This window comes from Agelaius phoeniceus, chromosome 38 (assembly GCF_051311805.1).
Source record: "Agelaius phoeniceus isolate bAgePho1 chromosome 38, bAgePho1.hap1, whole genome shotgun sequence".
Classification (NCBI taxonomy): domain Eukaryota; kingdom Metazoa; phylum Chordata; class Aves; order Passeriformes; family Icteridae; genus Agelaius; species Agelaius phoeniceus.
In genome coordinates, this window is record NC_135304.1 from 43,119 (window position 1) to 59,522 (window position 16,404).

The following is a 16,404-nucleotide window of genomic DNA, read 5'->3' on the forward strand; positions in this document are numbered from 1 at the left end:
GGAGAATCCCGAAATTTGGAGGGAGAACCTCAAATTTGGGTTGGGGGAGAGAACCCCCCAATTTGGGGAGTGTAATCCAAAAAATGGGGAGGGGGGAACCCCAAAATTTGAGTGGTGGAGAAGCCCAAATTGGAGGAAGCAAACCCCAAAAATTCGGGGAAGAAACACCAAAAATTGGGGGGAGAGAATCCAAAATTTGGGAGAGGGTACCCTGAAATTTTGGGGGGAGAATCCCAAAATCTGGGTGAGTGTTACCTTAAAATTTGGGGAGGGGGGATCCCCAAAATTTGGGTGGGGGGAGAACCCCAAATTTTGGGTTGGAGGACCCCAAATTTTCGGGTAGGGGGCGTCCTTGATGGATTTTGGGGGTCCCTGAAGGATTTTGGGGGGTCCCTGATGGATTTTGGGGGGTCCCCGATGGGTTTTGGGGTCCCTGATGGATTTTGGGGTCCTTGATGGATTTTGGGGGGTCCCTGATGGATTTTGGGGTCCCTGCTGGATTTTTTGGGGTCCCTGATGGATTTTGGGGGGTCCCTGATGGATTTTGGGGTCCCCGATGGATTTTGGGGGGTCCCTGAAGGATTTTGGGGGGTCCCTGATGGATTTTGGGGTCCCTGATGGTTTTGGGGGGGTCCCTGATGGATTTTGGGTCCCCCAGGACTGGAGGAGCTGGGCTTGGACGGAGGCTCCTCCCCAGGGCGGGGCCCGGGGCGGGGACAGCAGCTCCGTGTCCTCATTGGGCCGCGATGGCTCCGCCCCCGGAAGCACCAGGTGGGTGTGGCCTCAGGGAAGTGGGCGGGGCATCAGGGAGGGGCGTGGCATATTAAAAGGGGTGTGGTCTCAGACTGGGAATGGGCGTGGTTTGTGTGTGTGGGGTTGTGTGGGTGTGGCTTTTTGGGCGTGGCTTAATTTGGATTATTGATTGGTGGGTGTGGCTTAAATTATAATTGGGGGTGTGGCCATGGCTTTAAAGGGTATAATGGGGTGTGGCCTAAGAGGGTGTGGCTTGGTGGGCGTGGTTTAGTGATGACACAGCTAATTTGGGGGTGTGGCTTAAATGGTTGTGACCCAATGTGGGTGTGGCTTAAGAGGGTGTGTCCTGTGTGGGCGTGGTTTAATGAGGGCACAGCTAATTTGGGGTGTGGCTTGAAGGGGGTGTGGCCTAGATGGGTGTGACCCTCTGTGTGACTTAAAAGGGTGTGGCTTAAGTAGGACACACCCAATTTGGGCGTGGTTTATTGAGGGCATGGCCTAGATGGGTGTAACCCAAGGTGGGTGTGGCTTAAGAGGGTGTGTCTGTGTGGGCGTGGTTTAATGAGGGCACAGCTAATTTGGGGTGTGGCTTGATGGGGGTGTGGTTTAAATGTGGGAGAGCACTGGGGGTGTGGCTTAATTCGGATACACCCGGTGTGGGCGTGGCTTATTGAGGGCGTGGCTTGACTGTGAACCCAACGTGGGTGTGGCTTATTGGGGGCGTGGCTTTGCTGTGAACCCAATGTGGGCGTGGCCGTTTCCCCCTTTCCCTTGACGAACGCACCTCCCGGCTGGGGCGGGGCCTCACGGCGGGGGCGGGGCTTTGTTGGGCGTGGTCTGACGGTGTTGGGCCCCGCCCCCGGCCCCGCCCCCGGCGCAGTCGGGCTCGGGCAGCCCCGGGGGCGGCAGCGGCGGGGGGGTCCCGGCCGGGGGCGGCCTCTCCCCCGCAGAGGTGGCGGAGCTGTTCCAGAGGCTGGCCCAGAGCCAGCAGGAGCGGTGGCTGCTGGAGGAGAAGGTGCGGGGGGACTGGGATGGACTGGGATAACTACTGGGGGGGACTGGGGGGGACTGGGATAGAACTGGGATAAACTGGGGAAGGGACTGGGGCGGGATTGGGAGGGGGACTGGGAGCACTGGGAGGGACTGGGGAAAGAACTGGGAGGGATTGGGAGGGACTGGATAAACTGGGGGGGATTGGGATAAACTGAGGGGGACTGGGATGAAACTGGGAGAGACTGGGGGGATTGGAGGGACTGGGAGAGACTGGAGCGGACTGGGAGAGACTGGGAGGGACTGGAGACTGGGAGGGGATTGGGAAGACTGGGATAGAACTGGGAGGGGATTGGGAGGGGATTGGGGGGACTGGGAGCGATTGGGATAACTGAGAGGGAGAAACTGGGAGGGATTGGGAAAGGACTGGAGGGACTGGGAGGGGATTGGGGATTGGGAGGACTGGGGGGGATTGGGATAGAACTGGGAGGGACTGGGATAAACTGGGAGGGGACTGGGGGGGGATTGGGGGGATGGGAGGGACTGGGAGGGACTGGGGGTTACTGGGAGGGGTTGGGAGGGGATTGGGGGGACTGGGAGCGATTGGGAGAAACTGGGAGGGACTGGGATAAACTGGGAGCGATTGGGAGGGACTGGGATAAACTGGGAGGGAACTGAGATGGACTGGGAGAGAATGGGGGGAACTGGGATGGGATTGGGAGGGTTTGGGAGGAACTGGGAGCACTGGGAGGGACTGGTGAGAGGATTGAAGGGGATTGAGAGGAACTGGGAGGGAACTGGGACAGACTGGGAGGGGATTGGGAGGGACTGGGAAAACTGGGAGCACTGGTGAGGGGATTGGGAGGGACTGGGATAAACTGGGAGCACTGGGAGGGGATTGGGAGGGACTGGGATAAACTGGGAGCACTGGGAGGGTCAGGGGTGGCACCTGGAGCTCACCTGCAGCTCCCCTTTGAGGTGAGGCACCTGGAGGTGTCGAGCGCGTCCATGGCCGAGGATCTGTGCAGGAAGAGCGCCATCATCCAGAGCTTCGTCAGGGACAGCCGCACCGGTGAGGGCACCCCTGGGGGTCACCTGAACCAAACCCTGAGACTCACCTGTTACACCTGAACTTCACCTGTTACACCTGAACCTCACCTGAGCCTCACCTGTTACACCTGAACCTCACCTGAGCCTCCCCTGTTACACCTGAGCCTCACCTGAGCCTCCCCTGTTACACCTGAGCCTCCCCTGTTACACCTGAACCTCACCTGAGCCTCCCCTGTTACACCTGAACCTCACCTGAGCCTCACCTGAACCTCACCTGTTACACCTGAACCTCACCTGAACCTCACCTGTTACACCTGAGCTTCACCTGTTACACCTGAACCTCACCTGAGCCTCACCTGTTACACCTGAACCTCACCTGAGCCTCCCCTGTTACCACCTGAACCTCACCTGAGCCTCACCTGAGCCTCACCTGTTACACCTGAGCCTCACCTGAGCCTCACCTGTTACACCTGAGCCTCACCTCGAGCCTCACCTGTTACACCTGAGCCTCACCTGTTACACCTGAACCTCACCTGAGCCTCCCCTTTTACACCTGAACCTCACCTGAACCTCACCTGAGCCTCCCCTGTTACACCTGAACCTCACCTGAACTTCACCTGTTACACCTGAGCCTCACCTGTTACACCTGAACCTCACCTGAACTTCACCTGTTACACCTGAACCTCCCCTGTTACACCTGAGCCTCACCTGAGCCTCGCCTGTTACACCTGAGCCTCGCCTGTTACACCTGGGCCTCCCCTGTACACCTGAGCCTCGCCTGTTACACCTGAGCCTCACCTGAGCCTCGCCTGTTACACCTGAGCCTCGCCTGTTACACCTGAGCCTCTCCTGTTACACCTGATCCTCACCTGAACTTCACCTGTTACACCTGAACCTCACCTGTTACACCTGAGCTCACCTGAGCCTCCCCTGTTACACCTGATCCTCACCTGTTTACACCTGAACCTCTACTGAGCCTCCCCTGTTACACCTGAACCTCACCTGTTACACCTGAACCTCACCTGTCCCTCCTCTCATGCTGTTCCTCACCTGTCCCCCTCACCTGCCACCCCAACCATCTGTCACCTCCCCTCACCTGTCAGCTCACCTGCCCCTCCCTCACTTGTCCCCACCCATCTGATCCTTCTCACCTGTCCCGGTCCCACCTGTTACCAGTCTCAGCTGTCCCCCTCACCTGTCCCTCACCTGTCTCCACCCATCTGATCCTTCTCACCTGTCCCAGTCTGACCTCTCCCTCACCTCTCACCTCTCCCTCACCTGTCCCTCCCCTGTCTCTCTCCCCTGTCCTTCTCTCACCTGTCCCTCCTCTCACCTGTCCCTCACCTGTCTCTCTCCCCTGTCCCTCCCGTCTCTCCCGTTTCTCACCTGTCCCTGTCCCTCACCTGTCCCCCTCCCCTGCCCCTCTCACCTCTCTCACCTGTCCCCCCTCACCTCTCACCTGTCCCTCTCACCTGTCCCTCACCTGTCTCTGTCTCACCTGTCCCCCCCTCACCTGTTTCTCTCTCACCTGTCCCTCTCACCTGTCCTCACCTGTCTCTCTCTCCCGTCTCTCTCCCCTCTCTCACCTGTCCCCCCCCCTCACCTGTCCCCGTCTCACCTCTCTCACCTGTCCCTCTCTCCCCTGTCCCTCACCTGTCCCTCACCTGTCCCCCTCACCTGTCCCTCACCTGTCCCCCTCTCTCCCGTGTCCGCAGAGGCCGCGGGTCCCGCGGGGGCCGGCGCGGGCGCGGGGCGGGGCCGGGCCCAGGTGAGGAGGGCTGCGGGAGATGAACAAGAAGCTGCAGAACCTCCTGGAGGAGCAGCTGACCAAGAACCTGCACCTGGCACAGGTGAGGGGGCGGGGCCATGGCCGGAAGGGGGTGTGGTTTGTGGGAAGGGGTGGAGCCTCTTAAAGGGGTGTGGTTTACTGAAATGGGTATGGTCCCTGGGAGTGGGGTGTGGCTAAATGGCGAGGGTGTGGCTTATAGGGGTGTGGTTTGTGAGAAAGGGGTGGGGCTCAAAAAGGGGCGTGGTTTAAATTTGGGGGTGTGGCATAATCTAGGCCATCACAGAGTTTATGGACATCAGAGAGGGGTTTAAAGTGGAGGCAGGGCTTTCAGCTGTGGCCAGGACAAGAGTGTGGTCGCTCTGAGGGCGTGGCCTCACGCAGTGGGCGTGGTCTCTACCCCTCTTCATTCCTCCCTTTCCAGGACCTGGAGTCGCTGTCCCAGGAGCTGGCGCAGCTCAGGAAGGAACAGGCGACCCCCCAGGGACCCCCCCTGAGGGGCGGGGCCTCTTTTGGTGGGCGGGACCTCGCCCCCTACCCCCCTCCCGCAGGCTCCGCCCCCCGGCTGGGGCGCTGCTGCGGGCGAGGCGTTGCCCCTTTAAGGACGCGGTGGGCCCTACCGGCATTGCCCCTTTAAGGCCGGACGGTTCTTTACATGGCCTTGCCCCTTTAAGGGTGGGCGGGGCTCCCTAGAGGGCGTTGCCCCTTTAAGAGCGAGGGCAGTTCCCGCTGCGGCGTTGCCCCTTTAAGGAGGACGTGGTCCCCACTCTGGCGTTGCCCGTTTAAGGCGGTCCCGCATGCGCCCCCGTCTCCCCCCAATAAACCCGATGTGAATCGCTGCCTGTGACGTCATTTCGCTGCGTTGGGAAACGGTGGGAGGAGTCGTGACGTCATTAAAGGAACAAACTCGGCGGCGGAGCCCGCCCCGTGACGTCGATTCCGCGCGCTGCCCCGGATGTTGTTGCCGCGGCCGCGGCCGCCGGACGGGCACGGGCGCGGCGCGGCTCCGGATCCCCCCCACGAGAACCGCGCACCTTCCGAACGGGGGGCGCGGCGTGGCGTCAGCACGGTGACGTAACAGCAGCCCCCCGCTTCCCCGGCTCGGGGGGGCGGCGGCGGCGGCGAAACCCCCCCGGAACCCCCAACCCCCCCCCGAGACCCCGCCCCAACATGGCGGCGACGACGGGGGGCGGGGCCTCGCCGGGCGGCGGGGGCGGGGCCGCGCTGGAGGAGGAGTGCGAGGTTGTGCGCGTGCGCGTCAAGGTAAAGGGCGGGGTGAAAATATGGGCGGGGCCTCGCGTGGGCGCGGCTAAGGGGTGGGGTCATGCCCTCTCCGGCAGCCAATCAGCTCGGGGGGGCGTTACCGCCTGCGGGTGTGGCGCCGGCGGGAAAATTTCCCGCCTTTTGAGTCACGTGGGGGGCGGCGGCCAATCAGCGTTGCGGGAGGCGTGTGGCGCTGCTGTGGGGACGGTGCTGCGCCGCCATCTTGGATCGCTGTGAGGGGCCGGGGGGCTCCGGGATCCCCCGGGACCTTCCCAGGATCTCCTGACGCTCCTCCCACAGAAGAACGAGGGGCAGCAGCCGCCCGAGTTCCGCTCGTTCGCCGTGGACCCGCAGATCACCTCGCTGGACGTGCTGCAGCACATCCTGGCCCGGGCCTTCGACCTGCAGGGGTGAGTGGGACCCCCTGGATCCTTCCTTTGGGCACACCTGGGACCCCCCAGAGCACCCAGGTGAGCTCACCTGTGTCCCCTCAGGAAAAAAAGCTTCGTTCTGAGCTTTGCGGCACGGGACGGGCAGGGCCAGGACACCTTTGTGCCTCTGCTGAGCGATGGTGACCTGGCCAATGCCTTCAACTGCGCCAGGCCCACCCTGAGGCTGCGCCTGGACGTCAGGAACCCCCCTGACAGTGAGTGACACAGCTGGGGGGGTGGAGAAATACCTGGGACACACCTGGGACACACCTGGGATAGTCACAGACTTACCTGGACACACCTGGGCAGAGTGAGACACACCTGGGTGGGACAGGACACATCTGGGGACACTTGGTGGCGCCCGGGCTGGGTGTCAGGAAGCTCTGGGCGTGCTCAGGTGTGCGAGATGGGGCTCCCAGGGCTCTCAGGTACCTGTGGCTCAGGTGTGCTGTCCCCAGGCCCGCTGCTGGAGGACTGGGACATCATCAGCCCGCGGGAGGTGGCGGCGGCCGAGCCGGTCCCCGAGCGCCGCTCGCTGCTGGCGGCGGCCCTGCCCTTCACCCAGGCTCTGCTGGCACAGGTGAGCACACCTGGTGCAGGTGAGGCACACCTGGGCTGCCCCACCCTGCTGGAAGCTCACAGAGAGCTCCTGCTTGGGCATCCCAGCGCCCCTCCCAGTGGCACCTGTGCTGTTCCCACAGGTGTGGCCGGACGCTGGCGCGGGCACAGGCGGCCCTGGCGTGGCCCGAAGGGACCCCGGCCGTGTCCCCCCGCCCCCTCCCCCGCCCCCGCCCTGCGCCCCCCCTGAGCGACGCCGACCTGAGGTCGTACCTGGGCCCAGGTGGGCGCCTGCTGCGGCCCCAGGACCTGCGGCTGCACGTCTTCCACGGCGGCGTCGAGCCCGGCCTGCGCAAGGTGAGAGCCCAGAGACGCACCTGGGGGGGTGTGATCACACCTGGGACACATCTGGGGGGTTGTGGTCCCACCTGGGGTACACCTGAGGGAGGTTCTGATCACACCTGGGGTTCTCTGATCTCCCTGAGGTTCACCTGGGGGTTGTGATTGCATCTCAGTCACACCTAAGGTGTTCTGGTGTTGCCTGAATTGCAGCTGTGGTCTTCTGATGTCACCTCAGCCACACCTGAGGATCCACAGATCCATCCTGACCAACACCTGAAGTTTTCTGATTTCTACCTGGGGTCACCCTTGGCCTTCTCTGACCCTCATTGTCTCTGGGTGCACGTGGTGTTGTGTTACCTGCTGAACTTGCCCCTAATTTCTCACCTGTCTCATTCCCCTGTACAGGAGATCTGGCGTTACCTGCTAAGCATTTCCCTGATCCCTCACCTGTCTTCATTTCCCCTGTATAGGTGGAGTGGTGTCACCTGCTGAACCTGTCCCTGATCCCTCACCTGTCCATTCCTCCCATACAGGTGTTGCTGAGCGTGTCCCTGATCTCACCTGTTGGTGTCACCTGCTGAACCTGTCCCTGATCTCTCACCTGTCCCCATTTCCCCTGTACAGGTGTTGTGGTGTCACCTGCTGAACCTGTCCCTGTCCCCATTTCCCCTGTACAGGTGTTGTGGTGTCACCTGCTGAACGTGTCCCTCATCCCTCACCTGTCCATATCCCCCCACACAGGTGGTGTGGTGTCACCTGCTGAACCTGTTTCTGATCTCACCTGTTGGTGTCACCTGCTGAACCTGTCCCTGTCCCCATTCCCCCCCACACAGGTGGTGTGGTGTCACCTGCTGAACGTGTCCCTCATCCCTCACCTGTCCCCATATCCCCCCACACAGGTGGTGTGGTGTCACCTGCTGAACCTGTCCCTGCTCCCTCACCTGTCCCCATTCCCCCCCACACAGGTGGTGTGGTGTCACCTGCTGAACCTGTCCCTGATCCCTCACCTGTCCCCATTTCCCCTGTACAGGTGGTGTGGTGTTACCTGCTGAACGTGTCCCTGATCCCTCACCTGTCTATTCCCCCCTGTACAGGTGGTGTGGCGTTACCTGCTGAACGTGTCCCTGATCGCACCTGTTGGTGTCACCTGCTGAACGTGTCCCTCATCCCTCACCTGTCCATATCCACCCACACAGGTGGTGTGGCGTTACCTGCTGAACGTGTCCCTGACCCTCACCTTTCCAATTTCCCCTGTACAGGTGGTGTGGCGTCACTTGCTGAACGTGTCCCTGATCCCTCACCTGTCCATTCCCCCCCATACAGGTGGTGTGGTGTTACCTGCTGAACGTGTTCCTGATCTCTCACCCGCTTGTGTCACTTGCTGAACCTGTCCCTGATCCCTCACCTGTCCATATCCCCCCACACAGGTGTTGTGGTGTCACCTGCTGAATGTGTCCCTCATCCCTCACCTGTCCATATCCCCCCACACAGGTGGTATGGCGTTACCTGCTGAACGTGTCCCTCATCCCTCACCTGTCCCCATATCCCCTCACACAGGTGGTGTGGTGTCACCTGCTGAACCTGTCCCTGATCTCACCTGTTGGTGTCACCTGCTAAACCTATCCCTGATCCCTCACCTTTCCCATTTCCTCTCACACAGGTGGTCTGGCGTTACCTGCTGAACGTGTTCCCCGCCGGCCTCACGGGCCAGGAGCGCCTGTCCCACCTGCGCCTCAAGGCGGCCGAGTACTCCTCGCTGAAGGTGGCGCTGGCCGCCCGCGCCGCGCCGGCCGAGCTGGCCCAGGTGGCCGCCGCCGTGCGCAAGGACGTGGTGCGCACCGACCGCGCCCACCCCTACTTCGGCGGCCCCGAGGAGGGCCACCCTCACCTGGCCGCCCTGCAGGCGCTGCTCACCACCTTCGCCCTGGGCCACCCGCGCCTCTCCTACTGCCAGGGCATGTCGGACGTGGCGGCGCCGCTGCTGGCCGTGCTGGACGACGAGGCCCAGGCCTTCCTGTGCTTCTGCTCGCTGATGCGCCGCCTGGCGCCGCGCTTCCGCCCCGGCGGCCGCGGGCTGGCGCGGGCCTTCGGCCACCTGCGCCGGCTGCTGCGCCGCGCCGACCCCCAGTTCTGGGCCTTCCTGGCGGCGCGCGGCGCCCACGACCTCCTCTTCTGCTACCGCTGGCTGCTGCTGGAGCTCAAGCGCGAGTTCGCCTTCGAGGACGCGCTCAAGGTGCTGGAGATCACCTGGAGCTCCTTGCCCCCGGCGCCGCCGCCGCCCCCCGAGGGGGTCCCGCTGCTCGGAGCCCCCCTGGGCGCTCGCAGGGCCGGCCGGGCCTTGAGGGAGCGCCGGGGGCTGCGGCCGAGGCCGCCCAGGAGGAGGAGGAGGAGGAGGAGGAAGGTGGAGGAGGAGGAGGAGGAGGAAGGTGGAGGAGAAGGTGCTGGAGGAGTCACTCAGGGCTCTGGTGGTGGCTTTGGGGGGCTCAAGGGCTCCTGTGATGGCCCTGAGGGTGCCAAGAGCTCCAGTGATGTCCCCGCTGGTCCCACAAGCTCCAGTGATGTCCCCGGTGGTCCCACAAGCTCCAGTGATGTCCTCGGTGGTCCCAAGAGCTCCAGTGACATCCCAGGTGGTCCCAAGAGCTCCAGTGATGATCCAGGTGGTCCCACGAGCTCCAGCGATGGGCCAGAGGGTCCCACAAGCTCCAGTGGTAGCCCTGGGGGTCTCAAGACTTCCAGTGATAGCCCAGAGGGTTCCAAGAGCTCTGGAGATGTCCCCAACAGCCCCAAGACTTCCAGCGAGGTCTTCGAGAGTCCCAAGAGCTTCAGTGATGTTCTAGAAGGTTCCAAGGGTGTCCAGGAGAGTCCTAAGAGCTCCAGCAATGTCCCTGATGGTCCCAGGGACAGCCAGGAGGATCCCAAGAGCTTTAAGAACATTCAGGAAGGTCTTGAGAGCTCCAGTGATGTCCCTAAAGGTCACAAGATCTCCAGAGATGACTCCAAAGGCCACAGAAGCTCCAGAGATGTCCCCAAAGGTCACAAGAGCTTCAGGAAGGTCCAGGGGAGACCCCCCAGGGGTGCTGGAGGAGCCCCCGAGGGCTCCAAGGACTCGGAGCCAGGTGGCCCCAGGAAGGTGGAGGAAGGCACCGACGCCCTGGAGATGGAGCAGAGACCCCACAGCCTCTGCTGGGGGGCTGCAGAAGAGCCCAGAAAAGGACAGGGTGGCCCCAGAGAGGGACACGAGCCAAGAGAAGGAGGAGGTGACCTCAGAAAAGGAGGAGGTGATCTCAGAGAGGGATTGGGTGACCCCAAAGAGGGACTGGGTGACCCAGGAGAAGGAGGAGGTGACCGTGGGATGAATCGCGATGACCTCGGGAAGGTTCGCGGTGATCTCAGAGAAGGGCACGGCTTTGGAGAAGGCCACAACAACCTCAAGGATGGCCACCATGACCCCAGGGATGGCCACCATGGCTTCAAGGATGGCCACCATGACCCCAGGGATGGCCACCATGGCTTCAAGGATGGCCACCATGACTTCAAAGATGGCCACCATGGCTTCAAGGATGGCCACCATGACCCCAGGGATGGCCGTGATGACCACAGGGGTGGCCGTGATGACCCCAGGGATGGCCACCATGACCCCAGGGATGGCCACCATGACCCCAGGGATGGCCATGATGACCCCAGAGAAGGACGTGATGACCCCAGGGATGGCCACCATGGCTTCAGGGATGGCCACCATGACTCCAGGGATGGCCGTGATGACCCCAGGGAAGGACGTGATGACCCCAGGGATGGCCACCATGGCCCCAGGGATGGCCACCATGACCCCAGGGATGGCCGTGATGACCCCAGGGATGGTCACCACGACCCCAGGGATGGCCACCATGGCTTCAAGGATGGCCGTGATGACCCCAAGGATGGCCACCATGACCCCAGGGATGGCCGTGGTGACCCCAAGGAAGGACTTGATGACCTCAGACATGGCCGCGATGACCCCAAGGACATCCACGACCACCACGACCTCCACGACGACCAGCACCCCCCCAAAACCACCCGCCGCAACCCAACCACCCCCGACGACCCTTGGGGCGGCCGCTGGGCTTGGGAAGACCCTTCCTCCTCCTCCTCCTCCTCATGCTCCTCATGTTCCTCCTCCTCCTCGGACGAGGAGGTGACGGTGGAGGACGACGGCGCGCCGCTGCCGCCTCCGGAGGAGCTGGGCCAGGGGAACCCGTTCCTGCTGTTCGTGTGCCTGGCCATGCTGCTGGAGCAGCGCGAGGCCGTGATGGCGCGCGCCGGCGACTACAACGAGGTGGCCATGCACTTCGACCGCCTGGTGCGCCGGCACCACCTGCCGCGCGTCCTGCGCCGCGCCAAGGCGCTCTTCGCCAGGTACCTGGAGGGGTGGGGCGCCGCCGCCCCGGGGGGACCCCAAACGGGGCCTCCCTCGGGGTAAAAAGGGGAGAGGGTGGGGGAAAGGTTCAGGAGACACCAGAGGGGTGGGGGGGGGGGAGAGAGAGGGTGGGAGAGGTAAGGACGGGGAAGGGGGGGATGCTGGAGGACGTCTCGGAACATCTCCTGAAGGTGCTGAGGTCATCATGAGGGGCTGCAAAGTCAGTGTGAGTTTGTAGGACAAGGTGGTGACCCCATGAAACATCTCAGAACATCTCAGAGTTGGTCTGAGGTCATCGTGAGGGGCTCCAAAGTCAGTGTGAGTTTGTAGGACAAGGTGGTGACCCCATAAAACGTCTCAAAGTTGGTCTGAGGTCCTCGTGTGGGGCTCTAAAGTCCATAGGAGAACATGGTGACCCCATAAAACATCTCAGAGTTGTTCTGAGGTCATCGTGAGGGGCTCCAAGGTCACATGAAGTCTTAAGGACAAGGGGGTGACCCCATAGAACATCTCAGAACATGTCCCAAAGGCGCTGAGGTCATCGTGAGGGGCTCCAAAGTCACTTGAAGTCTTAAGGGCAAGGTGGTGACCCCATAGAACATCTCAAAGTTGGTCTGAGGTCATCACGAGGGGCTCCAAAGTCACTGGAGGTCTGCAGGACAAAGTGGTGACCCCATAGAACATCTCAGAACATCTCCCAAAGGTGCTGAGGTCATCATGAGCGACTGCAAAGTCAGTGTGAGTTTGTAGGACAAGGTGGTGACCCCATAAAACATCTCAAAGTTGGTCTGAGGTCATCGTGTGGGGTTCTAAAGTCACTTGAAGTCTTAAGGGCAAGGTTGTGACCCCATAAAACATCTCAAAGTTGGGCTGAGGTCATCGTGAAGGGCTCCAAAGGCACTTGAAGTCTTAAGGGCAAGGTGGTGACCCCATAGAACATCTCAGAACATCTCCTGAAGGTGCTGAGGTCATCGTGAGGGGCTCCAAAGTAAGTGTGAGTTTGTAGGACAAGGTGGTGACCCCATAGAACATCTCAAAGTTGGTCTGAGGTTATCGTGTGGGGCTCTAAAGTCCGTAGGAGAACATGGTGACCCCATAAAACATCTCAGAGTTGTTCTGAGGTCATCATGAGAGGCTCCAAAGTCACTGGAGGTCTGTAGGACAAGGTGGTGACCCCATGAAACATCTCAGAGTTGGTCTGAGGTCATCGTGTGGGGTTCTAATGTCACTTGAAGTCTTAAGGACAAGGTGGTGACCCCGTAAAACATCTTAGAACATCTCAGGGTGGGTCTGAGGTCATCGTGAGGGGCTCCAAAGTCACTGGAGATCTGTAGGACAAAGTGGTGACCCCATAAAACGTCTCAGAACATCTCCCAAAGGTGCTGAGGTCATCGTGTGGGGCTCTAAAGTCTGTAGGAGAACATGGTGACCCCGTAGAACAACTCAAAGTTGGGCTGAGGTCATTGTGTGGGGTTCTGAAGTCTGTAGGAGAACATGGTGACCCCATAGAACGTCTCAAAGTTGGGCTGAGGTCATCACGAGGGGCTCCAAAGCCGCTGTGGGTTTGTAGGACAAGGTGGTGACCCCACAAAACATTTCAGATGTGGTCTGAGGTCATCATGAGGACCTCTAAAGCCTTTGGAGGTCTGTGGGACAAGGTGGTGACCCCATAGAACATCTCAAAGGGTCTGAGGTCATCATGAGGGGCTCCAAAGTCACTGAAGGTCTGTAGGACAACTTGGTGACCCCATAGAACATCTGAGATGGGTTTGAGGTCATCATGAGGGGCTCCAAAGCCGCTGTGGGTTTGTGGGACAAGGTGGTGACCCCATAGAACATCTCCAGGGACCCCCAAACCCTCATGGGGACCCCTAGACTGAGTGTGAGAAGCTGTGGGACCCCGTGGTGACCCCACAAAGCATCTCCAGGAGGTCCTGGGGTCACCCTGGGGACCCTTTGGTCCCTGCCGGGGTCTGCAGGACAACCTGGGGACACCAATGGGGACAGGGGCGTCCCTTTGGGGTCCCCAAGGCCACCGTGGGGTCAGCAGGGACCCCCAGGCCTCCCCAGAGACCCCTCCCAGTATAAACCAGTACGGCCCAGTTGGCCTCCCTGCTGGCATCCGCACCACCGTGGGACATCCCAGTATAAACCAGTATAAACCAGTACAGCCCAGTTGGCCTCCCTGCTGGGATCTGCACCACCGTGGGACATCCCAGTATAAACCAGTATAAACCAGTATAAACCAGTATAAACCAGTAGAGCCCAGTGCCTCCCTGCTGGGTTCTGCACCACCGTGGGACATCCCAGTATAAACCAGTATAAACCAGTAGAGCCCAGTGCCTCCCTGCTGGGTTCTGCACCACCGTGGGACATCCCAGTATAAACCAGTATGAACCAGTACCAACCACTCGCCTGGGAACTCTTGGATCTACAATGCCTTGGGCCAAACCAGTACGGACCAGTATGGACCAGTTTGGAGCAGGAAGGAGCTGGGAGCCCAACTGGGAGACCCCCACATGCATCGCCTTGTGCCGGACCAGTACGGACCAGTACGGACCAGTACAGACCAGTACGGACCAGTACGGACCAGTACGGACCAGTACGGACCAGTGCCTTGCCATGGCCTTCAGCCATCCCAGTATGGACCAGTATGGACCAGTCCGGCAGCCAAACTGGGAGTTCTTCACCGGCGTGGCCTTGGGTCCTCCCAGCACGGACCAGTATGGACCAGTATGGACCAGTATGGACCAGTCCAACCCAGTCCAGAGCTCTCCTCACCCGCGTGGCCTTGCGTGCTCCCAGTACGGACCAGTACAGACCAGTATGGACCGGTAGGGTGCCCCCAGTGCTGTGTTGATGCCCACAGGCCTTCTCCCAGTATGGACCAGTACAAACCAGTTCCTGCCCCTCCCCCACCCTGTGTGCCTTCTCCCCTCCCCCCCCCTTTATTTATTGCCCCTCCCCCGGGGGGGTCCCAGGGGTGCCGGAATCGCCAATAAACGATGCCCGATACTGGTGTGGCTCCCAGTATGGACTGGGAGGGACTGGGAGGGACTGGGGGCTCCCAGTAAGGACTGGGAGGGAGTTTGGGGTTCCCAGTATGGACTGGGAAGGGGTTTGGGGCTCCCAGTATGGACTGGGAGGGACTGGGAAGTTCCCAGTATGGACTGGGAGGGACTGGAAGTGAGTTTGGGGTTCCCAGTATGGACTGGGAGGGACTGGGAGGGACTGGGGGCTCCCAGTATGGACTGGGAGGGACTGGGAGTGACCGGGGGCTCCCAGTAGGGACTGGGAAGGGGTTTGGGCTCCCAGTATGGACTGGAAGGGACTGGAAGTGAGTTTGGGGTTCCCAGTATGAACTTGGGAGAGAATTTGGGACTCCCAGTATGGACTGGGAGGGACTGGGGGCTCCCAGTATGGACTGGGAGGGAGTTTGGGGCTCCCAGTATGGACTGGGAGGGACTGGGGGCTCCCAGTATGGACTGGGAGGGAGTTCGGAGATCCCAGTAGGGACTGGGAGGGAGTTTGGGCCTCCCAGTATAGACTGGGAGGGACTGGGAGGTGGTTGTGTTGTCCCAGTATGGACTGGGAGGGAGTTTGGGGCTCCCAGTATGGACTGGGAAGGACTGGGAAGTTCCCAGTATGGACTGGGAGGGACTGGAAGTGAGTTTGGGGCTCCCAGTATGGACTGGGAAGGGGTTGGATGTTCCCAGTATGGACTGGGAAGGAGTTTGGGGCTCCCAGTATGGACTGGGAGGGACTGGGGGATCCCAGTAGGGACTGGGAGGGACTGGGAAGGGGTTTGGGACTCCCAGTATGGACTGGAAGGGACTGGAAGTGAGTTTGGGGTTCCCAGTATGGACTGGGAAGGACTGGGGAATCCCAGTATGGACTGGGAGAGAATTTGGGCTTCCCAGTATGAACTGGGAGGGACTGAGAAGTTCCCAGTATGGACTGGGAGGGACTGGAAGTGAGTTTGGGGCTCCCAGTATGGACTGGGAAGGACTGGGGAATCCCAGTATGGACTGGGAGGGAGTTTGGGCCTCCCAGTATAGACTGGGAGGGACTGGGAGCTCCCAGTATGGACTGGGAAGGGGTTGGAGGTTCCCAGTATAGACTGGGAAGGGATTTCCCATTCCCAGTATGAACTGGGAGCTCCCAGTATGAACTGGGAGGGAGTTGGAGGTTCCCAGTATGGACTGGGAAGGGATTTCCCATTCCCAGTATGAACTGGGCAGTTCCCAGTATGAACTGGGAGGGTGCGGGCATGGGCGGGGCCAGGACTGGGATTTTCCCAGTGTTCCCAGTTTGCTCCCAGTTCCCCCAGTTCCCTTTCCCAAGCCCTGCAGTGCTGCCTCCCAGTACTCCCAGTTTCCTTCTCAGTGCCCCCCCAGTTGCTCCCAGTCCCTCCCAGTTGCCCCCAGTCCCTCCCAGTTCCATTACTCAGTTCCTCCCAGTTCCGCCAGACCCTCCCAGTTCCCCTTCCCAGTCCCTCCCAGTTCCCCCCCAGTCCCTCCCAGTTCCTCCCAGTCCCCCCCAGTCCCTCCCAGTTCCCTCCCAGTTCCCTCCCAGTCCCTCCCAGTTCCTCCCAGTCCCTCCCAGTTGCCCCCAGTCCCTCCCAGTTCCCTTTCTCAGTCCCTCCCAGTTCCTCCCAGTTCCCCTTCCCAGTCCCTCCCAGTTGCCCCAAATCCCCCCCACTCCCTCCCAGTCTCCCCCAGTCCCTCCCAGTTCCCTCCCAGTGCCCCCCAGTCCCCCCAGTCCCTCCCAGTGACCCCAGTTCCCCTTCCCAGTCCCCCCCAGTTCCCTCCCAGTCCCTCCCAATTGCCCCCAGTCCC

General features: G+C 61.1%; 1 protein-coding gene and 3 long non-coding RNA genes across 4 annotated transcripts; all 4 read left to right on the forward strand.

The window, feature by feature from the left end:
• Positions 1–825: 825 nt before the first annotated feature.
• On the forward strand, positions 826–4,528 carry LOC143692327 (uncharacterized). Its single transcript, XR_013180224.1, has 3 exons — positions 826–1,768; positions 2,722–2,815; positions 4,509–4,528. It is a non-coding gene; the product is annotated as an uncharacterized LOC143692327 (long non-coding RNA).
• A 13-nt stretch (positions 4,529–4,541) lies between these two features.
• LOC129134219 (uncharacterized) lies at positions 4,542–5,417 on the forward strand. Its single transcript, XR_013180225.1, has 2 exons — positions 4,542–4,643; positions 5,004–5,417. It is a non-coding gene; the product is annotated as an uncharacterized LOC129134219 (long non-coding RNA).
• A 72-nt stretch (positions 5,418–5,489) lies between these two features.
• Positions 5,490–11,660, forward strand: LOC143691855 (uncharacterized). Its single transcript, XM_077172514.1, has 6 exons — positions 5,490–5,842; positions 6,143–6,252; positions 6,337–6,488; positions 6,732–6,855; positions 6,978–7,188; positions 8,834–11,660. The coding sequence occupies exons 1-6, from the start codon at positions 5,750–5,752 to the stop codon at positions 11,627–11,629; spliced, it is 3,486 nt and encodes a 1,161-aa protein (XP_077028629.1). The 5' UTR covers positions 5,490–5,749; the 3' UTR covers positions 11,630–11,660.
• Positions 11,661–11,709: 49 nt separating this feature from the next.
• LOC143692330 (uncharacterized) lies at positions 11,710–14,581 on the forward strand. Its single transcript, XR_013180227.1, has 2 exons — positions 11,710–11,857; positions 12,104–14,581. It is a non-coding gene; the product is annotated as an uncharacterized LOC143692330 (long non-coding RNA).
• The last annotated feature ends 1,823 nt before the right edge of the window (positions 14,582–16,404 follow it).

Coding starts and splice junctions, on each gene's coding strand:
- LOC143691855 (XM_077172514.1), top strand. CDS start 5,750: ATGGCGGCGACGACGGGGGGCGGGGCCTCGCCGGGCGGCGGGGGCGGG. Junction 6,856..6,977: donor CAGGCTCTGCTGGCACAGGT/GAGCACACCTGG, acceptor TTCCCACAGGTG/TGGCCGGACGCTGGCGCGGG. Junction 7,189..8,833: donor TCGAGCCCGGCCTGCGCAAG/GTGAGAGCCCAG, acceptor CCTCTCACACAG/GTGGTCTGGCGTTACCTGCT.